The 12299-nt window shown below is 33.4% G+C and overlaps 3 protein-coding genes across 4 annotated transcripts; 1 reads left to right on the top strand and 2 right to left on the bottom strand.

Moving 5' to 3' along the window:
- Window positions 1-37: 37 nt before the first annotated feature.
- Window positions 38-1078, bottom strand: LOC114880698 (nuclear cap-binding protein subunit 2). Its single transcript, XM_029196979.2, has 3 exons — window positions 874-1078; window positions 395-715; window positions 38-317 (listed from the first exon to the last, which is right to left on the bottom strand). The coding sequence occupies exons 1-3, from the start codon at window positions 946-948 to the stop codon at window positions 213-215; spliced, it is 501 nt and encodes a 166-aa protein (XP_029052812.1). The 5' UTR covers window positions 949-1078; the 3' UTR covers window positions 38-212.
- Window positions 1079-1196: 118 nt separating this feature from the next.
- On the top strand, window positions 1197-2641 carry LOC114880699. Of its 2 annotated transcripts, none has more exons than XM_029196982.2 (2): window positions 1197-2134; window positions 2266-2641. In XM_029196982.2, exons 1-2 carry the CDS (start codon window positions 1519-1521, stop codon window positions 2616-2618), a joined length of 969 nt encoding a protein of 322 aa, XP_029052815.1. In that variant the 5' UTR covers window positions 1197-1518; the 3' UTR covers window positions 2619-2641. The 2 variants fall into 2 exon arrangements, with proteins under 2 accessions (XP_029052815.1, XP_029052814.1); XM_029196981.2 differs by having other exon boundaries at window positions 1197-2197.
- A 12-nt stretch (window positions 2642-2653) lies between these two features.
- LOC114880701 (transport and Golgi organization protein 6 homolog) lies at window positions 2654-9224 on the bottom strand. Its single transcript, XM_029196985.2, has 8 exons — window positions 8989-9224; window positions 8819-8918; window positions 8328-8559; window positions 7725-8255; window positions 6473-7657; window positions 6193-6397; window positions 5973-6124; window positions 2654-3269 (listed from the first exon to the last, which is right to left on the bottom strand). Exons 1-8 carry the CDS (start codon window positions 9041-9043, stop codon window positions 2973-2975), a joined length of 2757 nt encoding a protein of 918 aa, XP_029052818.2. The 5' UTR covers window positions 9044-9224; the 3' UTR covers window positions 2654-2972.
- Between the last annotated feature and the right edge of the window lie 3075 nt (window positions 9225-12299).

Here is a 12299-nt window from a genome sequence, read left to right as displayed (position 1 = left end):
AATGATTAGTATGAAGTGATAATTATTAAAACAAATATTAAATAACTAATTCTGTCAATTTATTTATTCTTACTTATACTATATACACAACTGTAAAAATTATTAATTGAAATATTATATTAATTATCCTTAAATGCGAGTAATTAGATACTCTAATGATTTTCTTATACATACAAAACTGTATATAGAAAAGTAGTCACATTTACAAAATCTCAGCGTCCAAATGCTCCATCCGAAAGAGGCGTAACTTTCTGTTGTATTATCTTACCATAACCACCCCGTCCACTATCAAAGTCTGATCTATACTCGTCCCTTACCTACAATACAATTGTATTAATAAATTTGATTGTAACATAACACTAGCAACCTTAATGATAAAAATAATGTCATATACTTGTCCTCCAGTTTTTCCTCTTCCATACTGTCTGCCTTCAATAAAACCAGCGTCCCAATCTGTTCTAATAATCCTGTCATCCAAACGCGTTCCATTAATATATCGCATACAATTTTCAGCATCGCCTCTTTGATAATATTCCACAAAACAAAAACCACAAGGAGTCTTTTTATATTTATCTAAGCCCATTATAATTCTCCTAATATCACCACATTTGGAAAATAGTTCATATATTTGTTCTTCTGTAGTATAAAAAGAGAGATTTCCAACATATAAAGTTGTAGAATTTCTCAATAGCCTGTCCTGTTCAGCCCTTGAACCCTAAAAACAATGTAATGTGTTATACTTACAAAAGAGATATTATAATAGCAAAATATACATACATTGTTATAAACACAACAAAAATTTGCTAATATTAAAATGTTATGTGGAGATTTAAAACACTAAAAAAAGAGATGTGATTATACTGTTCAATTAACCTTAAAATGTTGATCACGATATGAACTTAATTCAACAGAAGGTGAACTTGATGGATTTGTCTTTATTGCTGCCATTTTAATTATTTCTACAAGTATTTACAAAACCGTTTTATCTCTCAGATTTATTACAATTAAAATGAATTTAATTCACTTCTTTTTCCTTATTTTACTTAACCATACTTGTCATTCCTGCGCGTATACAAACATTCTCAAAGCTATAAATGCTCCATCTATCCAGAAAAATAATATTTATATATATATATAACAAATCTTTGCCGGTAAATTAGTTTTGAAATTGTCAAGTTGAAAACTTATTATTTACATTTTACATATTAAATAATTGTTGATACCAAATTTAAATGTATTTACTTGAAATACAAATTGTTAGAATTTCTATAATTTTTTATAACAAGAATTAAAAGAGAATAACAATAGAAAACTAGATATCAAATTTTGGTTGTAAATTATAGCCACTGTTATTACCAAACTTGCATATTACATTGAAAGTTATAATGTGATCATTATGGTACAATTTCAATGCTTTGAGATTCAAACCTTTTTTTCTCGATTCATTTGAACGATAAAAATTAACTATTATTTTATGGGAAAGCATACATACTTTAAACACATTTAAAAATTTTAAACATGAGTGATCAGTTACAAACTTCTAATAATTTGCAGGAAAGTGCAGTGTCTAATTCACAAGCAAGTTCTAGCTGCAGCATTAAAAGAAAATGTTATAAATTATTTTTCAGCTGTTTTAAAAATACATATAAAGGAAAATCTAAAGAAGGCACTACAAATTATAATTCTAACAATTATGATTATATTGTTGAAAAACTTGTTATTAAACGTGTGCCTTTTATCTTTTCTGGAATACTTACAAATGCATCAGAAATTAGAAATGATAATTTTATTAAAGATGTGGAGAAACCATTAATAAAAATGAATACTTCAGAAACTCAATCAATATTATATTGTTCTGAAGATTTAAATGAAAATACAATACCTGTAGCAATTGTTAATAAATCTATGAAGGTTGATTCAAATACAGTTATATCAAATGAAATAAACAACAAACTTACATTATCTACTAATTACGATGCTAGGATAATCGAACTAATAAATACTTTGACTAGTTTACATCCAGACTTGAAAGAATGCGAAAAATGGATTAAAGATCCTTGTTGTTCAAACATACATACACCTAAAAGTATTTTGGCTAGAAATACTGAACAAATTACTCCAATTAACAATAAAGGTCAGAAACAAAAAATGATTAAACCTGAAACTTGTGTTCCAGAAGTTGTTTTAACAAAAAAAGGTTTAAACCCTTTTATACATTAGCAGCTAGCTTTAAAAAGCTGATAATTCATTTTTATTCATTTTTAGAATTTGGAGATGCAAAATCTATAATTAAATCAAAAAATAAGCAGAAAATTTATTATTCAAGACAACATACATATCTCAATGAATTTCAAGGCAATGATAAAGAACCATTTATTCAATCCGATCAAGGTATATTTCATAGCCTTAAAAGTTTAACAAAGTTTATTGACCCAAATCAATTGAATAGAGAAAATTCTAATCAAAAGCTTAAACAAATTAAAAATAATTCCCAACATAATCAACTTGCTTTGAAAAATGAATCTAAAGTACTAGGTGAAAGTATCATAAATAATAATAATACATTAGATACAGCATTAAGATGGAAAATTACTGTAAAGCATTTTAAATCCCAATAATATTGTTATAATAATTCTCAAGAAACTAACAAATATTTCAATGTTAATTAATTTATTCTTACATGCATTTAAATTAGTCATTTTCATAATAAATTATCATCCATTCTGATAAATAGCTAATTATTTTGATAAATATTTATTAAGTTAAATTAATTATAAAAAGTGCAACATAACAGAACTGATACGAATAAAAGCAGGGTCCAAAAGAAAGGTATTGCTAACATTTCATCAGGCATCTGAATTCATACTATTCAACAATTTCAAAACTATACGTTAAAAAGTAAATTCTGAATATAAATGATCTTTATAAAAAAAATTAACTGTGAAATATTTTTTCAAGTCAATCACTGTTCATTATGACGAATTTAACAGTAATATTTTTTTCTCAAGTTTTGGAGGTGAAAACAAAAAGTCTTGTACGATGCAATCTAATTCTTCCAAGGCCAACTGTGCATGCAAACGCAGCACAGGGTCTTGATCATTATCTCGTAGATATTTCAGCCCGCGATACAGATCTACCAAATCTTTCCCAAGGGTAGTTAATGTATCCTTTCCAATACCTCGAAGTAACAGAGTACTGGTCATAACTGCAGCTCGCCGACATTCAGGTGCTTTATCTGATTTTATAATGCAAGTGATGCAGTATATTACCTGGAAAAAATTTTGAATTAAACCTTATTTTCTAATTTGACTTACATAAACTTAAATAATAGAATATTCTATTATTAGTATAACATGATAAGGACTAAGGTGGGCCAAGTATTTTAAGGCATGGGCATGCTAAGCAATCGCCAGGGGTCCCATGGTTATAGCGACTCCGCATAAAAAAAATTGTGTTTTTCAAGGCTTATGTCACATTCTTTAAAAGCTTGTGTTAATTATTTGTGTTTACATTAATTATGTTAATTTTATTGATCATTTGCAATTTTATTCCCATGAGTAAACAGGACCCTATGTGTTGCTTTACCCAGGGACTATAGAGCTGTTAAGACAGCTTTGGGTGGGCCTCCGACAAAAATTTAGATTAAACCCCACAAATTCAAATATTTAAAAATTTCAAAACTCTCAAATTCAGATACTCTGAAATTCGGTGAACTAGAAAAAAGGCACTCTTTCTCTAAGTTCGATGATTTTTTAACATATTGTAAAATTTGATATTTTATGCAATTTTTTTCAGTAAACTTGTAGAAAAGGTTCACCCCCCTCCCTCCCCCCCGATTTCAGCGATTTTTTAATATGTTGCAAAATTTGACATTTTAAGCAACTTTTTTCCTCTAACGAAGAGATCTACTCGCCACCTAGTAGAGCTCGTCGAGCTGAACACGCCTATAACCCATTTTGGGGGCAGACGGCTAATTGTTTAAAAGATATTAACGATTGAAGTTAGTTACTCCTTCATTGAGAAGTATAACAAATTCACACATATAAACAATTAGCTCCACGGTTAAACACATGACTCACAATCTAAGTGTCCACGGTTCAAGTCCTTGATCCCAAACTATTTTTTCTTTTTTTTTTAAAGGTAATTTGTCTCTTTTTAAATAACTATTACAGCTGTGCTATAATCATTGCATTTATTAATAATTAATTATATACGCTGCAATTTTAAAGGAATTTAAATTATGTTTTCTATCCAGTACGTACATTAACATCATTACCGCGTTCGAAATTTACACCCGTTTATTTGTTATTACACACACACACAATTTTTTTTACAAGTCCAATTTATTTAAAAAGGGTACATTCATTTATACTACCATGCCAATTTATAATTCATATTTACAAGTATTTACAGTAATGAGCAGAAGATTATAAATTTATGTATGTACAGCAAATTTGTATATAACAGATCAAAACTGAAGTTGCAAAAAATAATTGTGTGTGAGTGTGTAATAACAAATAAACGCGTGTAAATTTCGAATGCGGTAAGGATAAAAAAACACAACTTAACTTCTTTAAAAATTGCAGCGTATGTAATTAATTATTAATAAATGCAATGAAATGCATTTGGGAACCATGGATTTGAACCGTGGTCCTTTAGATTACGAATGAAGCGTTTTATCGCGGAGCTAACCGTTTGTATGTGTGAGTTTGTCATACTTCTCAATGTAAGGAGTAACTAACTTTAATAATTAATATCTTTTAAACAATTAGCCGCCTGCCTCTAAAATGGGGTATAGGCGTGTTCAGCTCAACGAGCTCTACTAAGTGGCAATGTTTCATTAATAAGTGAGTGTTACACTCGGGTAGTTTCTCTCGTAAGACATTGTATTTCGGAAATGTTTGCGAAAAACTGTGAGTACTACTACACTGAATTTCACTTGTACGTGCACATCCGTAGCCGTGTGTGCGTCAGCAATCGATCCTCAATTATCTACTGTTTCTGACAATAGCACCACGTAGCCCAGCTATCATTCATATAATGGGTGAGACCCTAATTTAAAAATCAAACTTAACTGATTTCAATAATTTTGAATTGCCATTAAGCGACCTAATCCACTTAATCAGTGGATTAAGTTAGGATAGGTTAAATTAAATTAATATTTCCACGCAAAATAAAATTCAAACTTATTGAAATCAGTTGATTTGATTTTTAAACTCATCCATTATATGGATGGTAGCTGGGCCACCAGTTTTATCAAAAAACTGTCCTATTTGATAAAACATAGAAAATAAATGTTGGCATGGCAATAATCATTCCAGACGTATTATTTTAGCTTACTGTATTTACTATCTATTAACTTATTCCAGTAAATGAAATGCGAATAAATGGCGTAATACTGCATCTAACTCATTTAATAACTTCATTTTAAATAAAAATGCATGGCGGTATGTACCGTTAAGGAACCTGTTCCTGGTCAGCATTGGTATACTTTAAATGTTTTTCTGGGATGGTCTCTGGACTCTGGTCTCTTGAAAATTTGAAAATTTTTGAATTTAAAGATTTTGAAATTTTAAAATGTTGAAAATTTTAGAATGGTAAGAAGGCTAGACCACATTTTTGGGGAGAGGGCAGGTACACTATGGCTCTTACCTAGTTACACCAATGTCTATCAGAGTCGAACTTTTGGTTAATTTAGTGTATAAATAACCATGTCATAAATTTATAATAAAAAATTCCCAAAAACTTACGGTTTTAAAAAAACCACTTACTATTTTTTTTATTTAATTTAAAATAATTTAGGTGTTCAGAAATGACTCTTTTTGCATTTTTTATTGTAATTATTGCACTGGAATAATAAAAACTCTTGGATTTGTTTAATTTTAAGATCATAATAATTACTTTTAAGTGATCAGGAACCAGGCCCTTGACAGTATAACTTTCAAATTTTTTTGTGAAATGTTTAAACGTACCTCAAGAACAGTATCTCCCAGTCGGAAACCTAGTACTTTACACAATTCTCCTAAACAAGAAAGACTGGAAGAACGTACTAAGGAATCTGGATCGCGTGTAGCGCACAAGAATCCATTTATTAAAAGATTTTTATAGACTGATACCATCTCACCTGTCAAATCATATAAATCAATTAAAATTAGTGCAGAAAAAGAATTAGAGAAATAAATGATTATGCACCTAAACCTCGCGTTACTTTTACAAGTATTTCTCCTAATTTCATTCTAGTTTCTGCTGTTAATTCTCCTATTGAGATACGTCGAGGCATATCGATGTATTCCTGCACCAATGTTTCTATAACAATCTGTGGATACGCAACAGCAAAAGTACATAATCCATTAATTGCTGTTAGATATATAAATGAATCTTCATGCTTCAAATTTTCCTACAAAATAATAGGAAGCACAATTATAACGTTGATGATGAAGAGTTAGATTTAAAACTGATTCCTTTTACCAACTTCAAATAGCTGTAAAATAATTTCTCTTCTGTTAATAGTACATGGGTCCGCATTTTCTATCAATTTTGTAAGAGTTATAAGTCCATGGGCACGAACAGGGAGGAGTGAATCCGTAAGGTCCTTAAGCGCTTCTTCAAACTTATCTGATGATTTATAATCCACTGATAAATCTTGATAATGTTTTTGTTTCAATCGATCTTGAGTCTTAATCAGTTCAATTACTTCCTTCGTTAATGACGCCAACTGTTTTGGAATCTTTGAACGAGAAAATTTTTCTAAAGATTCTACAAAACTTTTAAACATTTCCCAATCTAACCCCTGTTTTCTTTCATTTATGATCAGTTTTATTAGCATCAAACCCATACATAAAATTTCACAATCATTTTCTTTCGACATATTACTTGTATGTTTGATGTAGCTATTAAATAATGTTTCTACAAAGCAAAATAATTCGTGTGGGTGTTCTAATTGTGTTTCTTGCACAGTAGATATATCAGCTAAGTTCGATAAAAGTTTTACAGCAGCCAATTGTTTCCCAATTTCTTCCACTACATCATCCTCTGTTCGTAGTAACTTCTCAGATTTCTTGCTGTATTTCGATAGCATAAGCTGTGCTAAAAACTTTAATAAATAGTGAAATAATTTATTTGATAATTGTTTAGTGGTAGATGTTAAATCCAATAAAGTATCTGCAAATTCTTCGTATTTAAGAGTCTCATCTATTCCCGTAATTTCAATTCCACCTGTTGGCCCAAACTTTGATACCAAATGCTTTCCAAAATCTTTTGTTGAACCGTGTCCAAGAAAGTCAGCAAATAAATCATCTCTTAATGAGTCTTCATGCAAAAGGTGTAATATAAGTTGTTTAATTTTATATTTCAACACGCAAGCACTTTGCCTGACATTGTTATACAAACAAAATAATGGAAGCGCTACTTTCATTAAAAATCTCACAGGTAATTTAGCTTCTATTGTTATGAAACATTTTGTTAAACTTTCTATACATTTCTCTACTTCGCTCTCACTCTTTGGTACACTATTTGCATTTACGATCAGTGGATCACATATTACATCCATAATATTTTTATCAAAAATCTCCCGATTATGTTCATAAAGTGCAGTGATACAACAGATTGCTATTGCTGCTGCATGTTTTACCTGAGTAGATGTTAAAATGTTCAGTAACTGAAACAAATATAGTAAATGTGTGAACTATATAAAAAAAATTATGAAGATGAAATGTAAAAAGTACTTGTGAACATATAGATTCGTAATATTTATCTGAATTTTTTAGAGGTGGTACAACTATTAATCTGGAAACAGTATCCAGTTTATTCCAATGTTCTCCAAGATCCAAGACATCTTCACAAACAGCAGCTACAAGCGAAATAACTCCATTAGGTTGCATAAGTAGCTGCATTAAATGTTGACGAGTTCGACAACGAAGCCAGGCAGGTGCTTCTGGCACACCGAGAATTACCATCAATTCTCTCATACTTGTAGATACCGGACATTCGCTTAAAAATTTGTTAAACAAACGAGTGAAATATTCTTGATCGTTTTTTAGTTTATTATATAATTCTTCCGTCATTTCGAATTCAGTTTCATTTGTATTTTTCTGTTTGCTTGATTCAAATGTTTTAGGTTTCATCAATGGAGCATAACACACTTGTAGAAGCGCAGCCAGTAGAGGACCTATCTGTGCAAGTATTGCTGGACGAAACGTAAGGTCATTGTACAATTCCATGAGAGAACGAATTGAGAATTGTAGTCTTTCATATTTCTGAAAGAAGAAAATCACACTATTCTTATGATTTCTTCTTTTCATGTTTAATAAATGTAAGACTCTTCATACATGTGAAACTGTTAATTTTTCTTCAGGTAGCTGTGTAACTCTAGGACATAATTTAGCCATATTGATTCCAACACCAGGTAAAAGTCCAGGTAAAATTCCCATTGCAGTTATCAATTCGATAGAAACTTTTAAAGCTTTAAATTGTTTAACACTAAATAAGGATTCATCATTTACAGAATTGGATGCTTTTATATTTAGTAACTCATGAATAAGTGTCCATACATATTGATACCTAAACATACAGAAAATATTAACTTTTATAAGCCTTTCTATGTTAAGTTACCTAATAGTTTAACTGAATAGTTAAACAGAATAATCTTGTTCATCAGATGTTAGTTCCATCTGATATTTGCTATTTTGAAACATAAACGCTTTGCTTTGGGCACTTATAGTTGCTCTTAGTATATAGTGATCCTTTTGTAGAGAACAACTATCGTCAATCTTAGCAACAAATAGATTAACCTTGATTTGTAAAACATTTATAATATTACCTAATATTGTTTGTTATAAATTTTGTGTCATGTTGTGTTAACATCGGTTGTACTTTTTGTAAAATTTGTTGCAATCTAGTATTAAAATCTTTAGCTCCTTCTGTAAAACATAAAATTTTATTAAAAATTTCATAATATTACAATTATTTACACATGACAAGAAACCATACCATCGTCACTTTTATCAATTGTTGTCAACTGAAATAATATTTCATAGTGATCCATATTTTTCCTTCTAACCCTGAATATGATAAGTAAACAACTAATTAATTCTTTCTTACTTAGTCAAAAACTAAATAAATACAATTATAGGCCTATATTCATAGTCGCAACTTATTTCTAAAGTGGTGATGCGAGCGTCGAGGCCGAACTTCGAATTCCGCGTCGGTAAAACAATCAACGTTTCGTCGAAAATTAGGCCGAACAAAAACTGATTTCAGCGCTACCTCAGTTATTAGACACGGGTAATGCAGCGAGGTAACATTACCGGCAAAAATGGGCCTATTAATGGGTTTACGGGAATCGGTTATTTGTCCTTATATGAGAACACTTAGAGTTGGGTGAGGGCTCATTCGAAAAAGGAAGGTCCAATGCAGGGGGCTCAACCGATGGTTTAACGAGATTGTGTTGATATCTAATAATATGAGTGTCCAAAGTAGAGGAAAAATCGAGAAAATACGCCCACTGAATCCAAGTATATTTTAGGTAACTATAAGAGTTTTGTGACTAAAACGATTTGTTGAGCCCCCTTCATTGAACCTTCCTCTTTCGAATGAGCCCTTATTCAGCTCAAGATCTTCTCATATAAGGACGAATAACCGATTCCCGTAAAAGCATTCCCAAAGACGAGTTCCGCCATTATCTGGATATTACAGAGCAAGTCACGTGACAAATTTAGTTCAGCTAGTAGTTATAAGGTGGCGTCTAAGTAGAAAGGCTGTAGGAATAAGTGATTCCTTAGGAGTTAGGGTTCCTACTTTATCACTTGATGGAAAACTAGCTCACCACCGTTTTTCATATAGGATTTTATTAATTGTCAATTGTTATAAATTTGTAACTACGATGTACATTTAACTGGTCCTAATGCACTTGACACGGCTTAAAACGCCCAACAACGCATTTCAATTCTCTGATGAAAACACCCACGCACGGAATACAAGATTTCTCAAACACAAAGCTATCGCTTCAAACGTCCCCACAAGAATGGAAAAACTTCCATCCGGAACGGGAAAACGATGCTTTTCCCGGAAGTAGATGTTGCGGTAAATTTATCGGAAGTGTACGCTTCGGCGAGACGGTCGACCATCAGCAGAAGTCGCCACACTACCCCCTTCCGAATCTCTCGACCCGTTAGGGAGAGCAGACGACACCCTCGAATAGGTCCTTAAGGGTTGCGTTGACTCTTCCAATATTTCCATGAATGCTGGTTTCAACCGTTCCACCGAAACGACCTGTTCCTTTCCTCGTAACTCTATAAGGAAGGTGCGATCGGATATTCTCCGCCATACACGGAATGGGCCCTCGTATGGCTGTTCCAGGGGCCTTCTTACAGTGTCAACGCGCACAAATACATGACTGCACGAATATAAATCTTTGGATACAAAGTGCGATTTGCGTGCGTGATGCACCGTGGGTTTTGGTCGTACTTGTCTCGTGGCGTCACGGAATTTACTAATATTAAAACTGTCAAGAGGTTGAACGTTCATAAAAAATTCGCCAGGTAATCTAAGGGGTGCACCATACAATAATTCAGCTGCCGATGCACCTATGTCCTCTTTAAAACTACATCGCAGTCCCAATAACACCGTGGGAAGCACCGCGACCCAGTCCCGTGACTCGTGACACATTATTGCCGCTTTTAGGGACCTATGCCACCGCTCTATCATGCCATTCGACGCTGGATGGTAAGCAGTGGTGCGGATTCTTTTACACCCTACAAGAACCGTTAACGCAGTAAATAGTTGAGCTTCAAATTGAGCTCCCCTGTCGGTTGTGATAGTAGCCGGGGCTCCAAACCTCGCCACCCATGCGGCGTAGAATTCTGAGGCGACGATTTCCGCAGAAATATCTTTGACTGGCACAGCCTCAGGCCACCGGGAAAACCTGTCTGTCATCGTAACACAGTATTTATAACCCTTCGCTATGGGCAGAGGTCCTATAATGTCTAAGTGTACATGGTCGAATCTACCCTCTGGAACAACCATCTTTTGAGGAACATTGACAGTATGTCTGGCAACCTTACTTCTTTGGCAATTAATACAAGTTCTGGCCCATCGAACTACATCTCTATTCATTTTTGGCCAAACAAATCTACTGCCAATCATCCTCTTCGTAGCTCTACCACTCGGATGCGCTAGATTGTGGACGGTATCAAAGATGCGCCTTCTTAACACCGCTGGTATATAAAGCCTGATATTGTCGGTGGATATATCACAGTAAACTATAGTTTCGGAACCATCTAATTTAAGCTGTTTCAAGTCTAATGAAGAACCACCCTGCAGAATACGTGTAAGCTCTGTATCTAATTCCTGCTGTTGGGCTATTTCTTGTGTACTCACCACGACTGGCATACTGACAACGTCCAGCCGTGATAGAGCATCAGCCACTGAATTATTTACTCCCGAAATGTGAACTATCCTAGTAGTGAACTGTCCTATATAATCTAGTTGACGTAATTGTCTAGGTGCGGCTTTATCAGATTTCTGTGCAAAAACGTAAGTCAGTGGTTTATGGTCCGTCTGTATGGTGAAGTCACGTCCTTCTAACATGTGTCTAAAATATTTGATTGCTTTAAAAATTGCTGTTAATTCTCTGTCATACGTACTATACCTTGTCTCTTGGGGTGTGAACTTCTTTGAAAAAAAACCTAGTGGTTCCCACATTCCTTTAACTTCTTGTTGCAAAACCGCTCCCATAGCAATATCGGAAGCGTCTGTAGCTAACATTAAAGATGCGTTATCGCGTGGATGTACCAGCAGTGCTGCATCCGCCAATGAGCCTTTACACCTATCGAAGGCTTCCTCAGCCTCAGGCGTCCATTGAATAATTCGCTTATCGCGTTTCCTTGCTCCTTCTAAGTATCTATAAAGTGGAGCCTGTATCGCAGCTGCATCCTTAATAAACCTTCGATAAAAATTTAGAATACCCAAAAATCTGCGCAAATCGGCTATTGTCTTTGACTTATTATAATTTTTAATAGCTTCAACTTTTTCCGGTACAGGCCTGGCTCCCATGGAGTCTATCAGGTACCCCAGGTACTGTACGGAATGTGCCCCAAAAACGCACTTCGACAAATTAATCGATAACCCGTAAACCTTTAGCCTTTCAAAAACACACCTCAGATGCTCCTCGTGTTCAAGCTCATTGGCCGAGGCGATCAAAATATCGTCCACAAAACAGAAAACGAAGTTCAAACCTCTGAGTACATCGTCCATGAATCTTTGAAAACTCTGTGCTGCGTTCTTTAACCCAAACGTCATCA

Source organism: Osmia bicornis, chromosome 5, assembly GCF_907164935.1.
Source record: "Osmia bicornis bicornis chromosome 5, iOsmBic2.1, whole genome shotgun sequence".
Lineage (NCBI taxonomy): Eukaryota > Metazoa > Arthropoda > Insecta > Hymenoptera > Megachilidae > Osmia > Osmia bicornis.
This window is presented reverse-complemented; position numbering and strand designations above follow the sequence as displayed.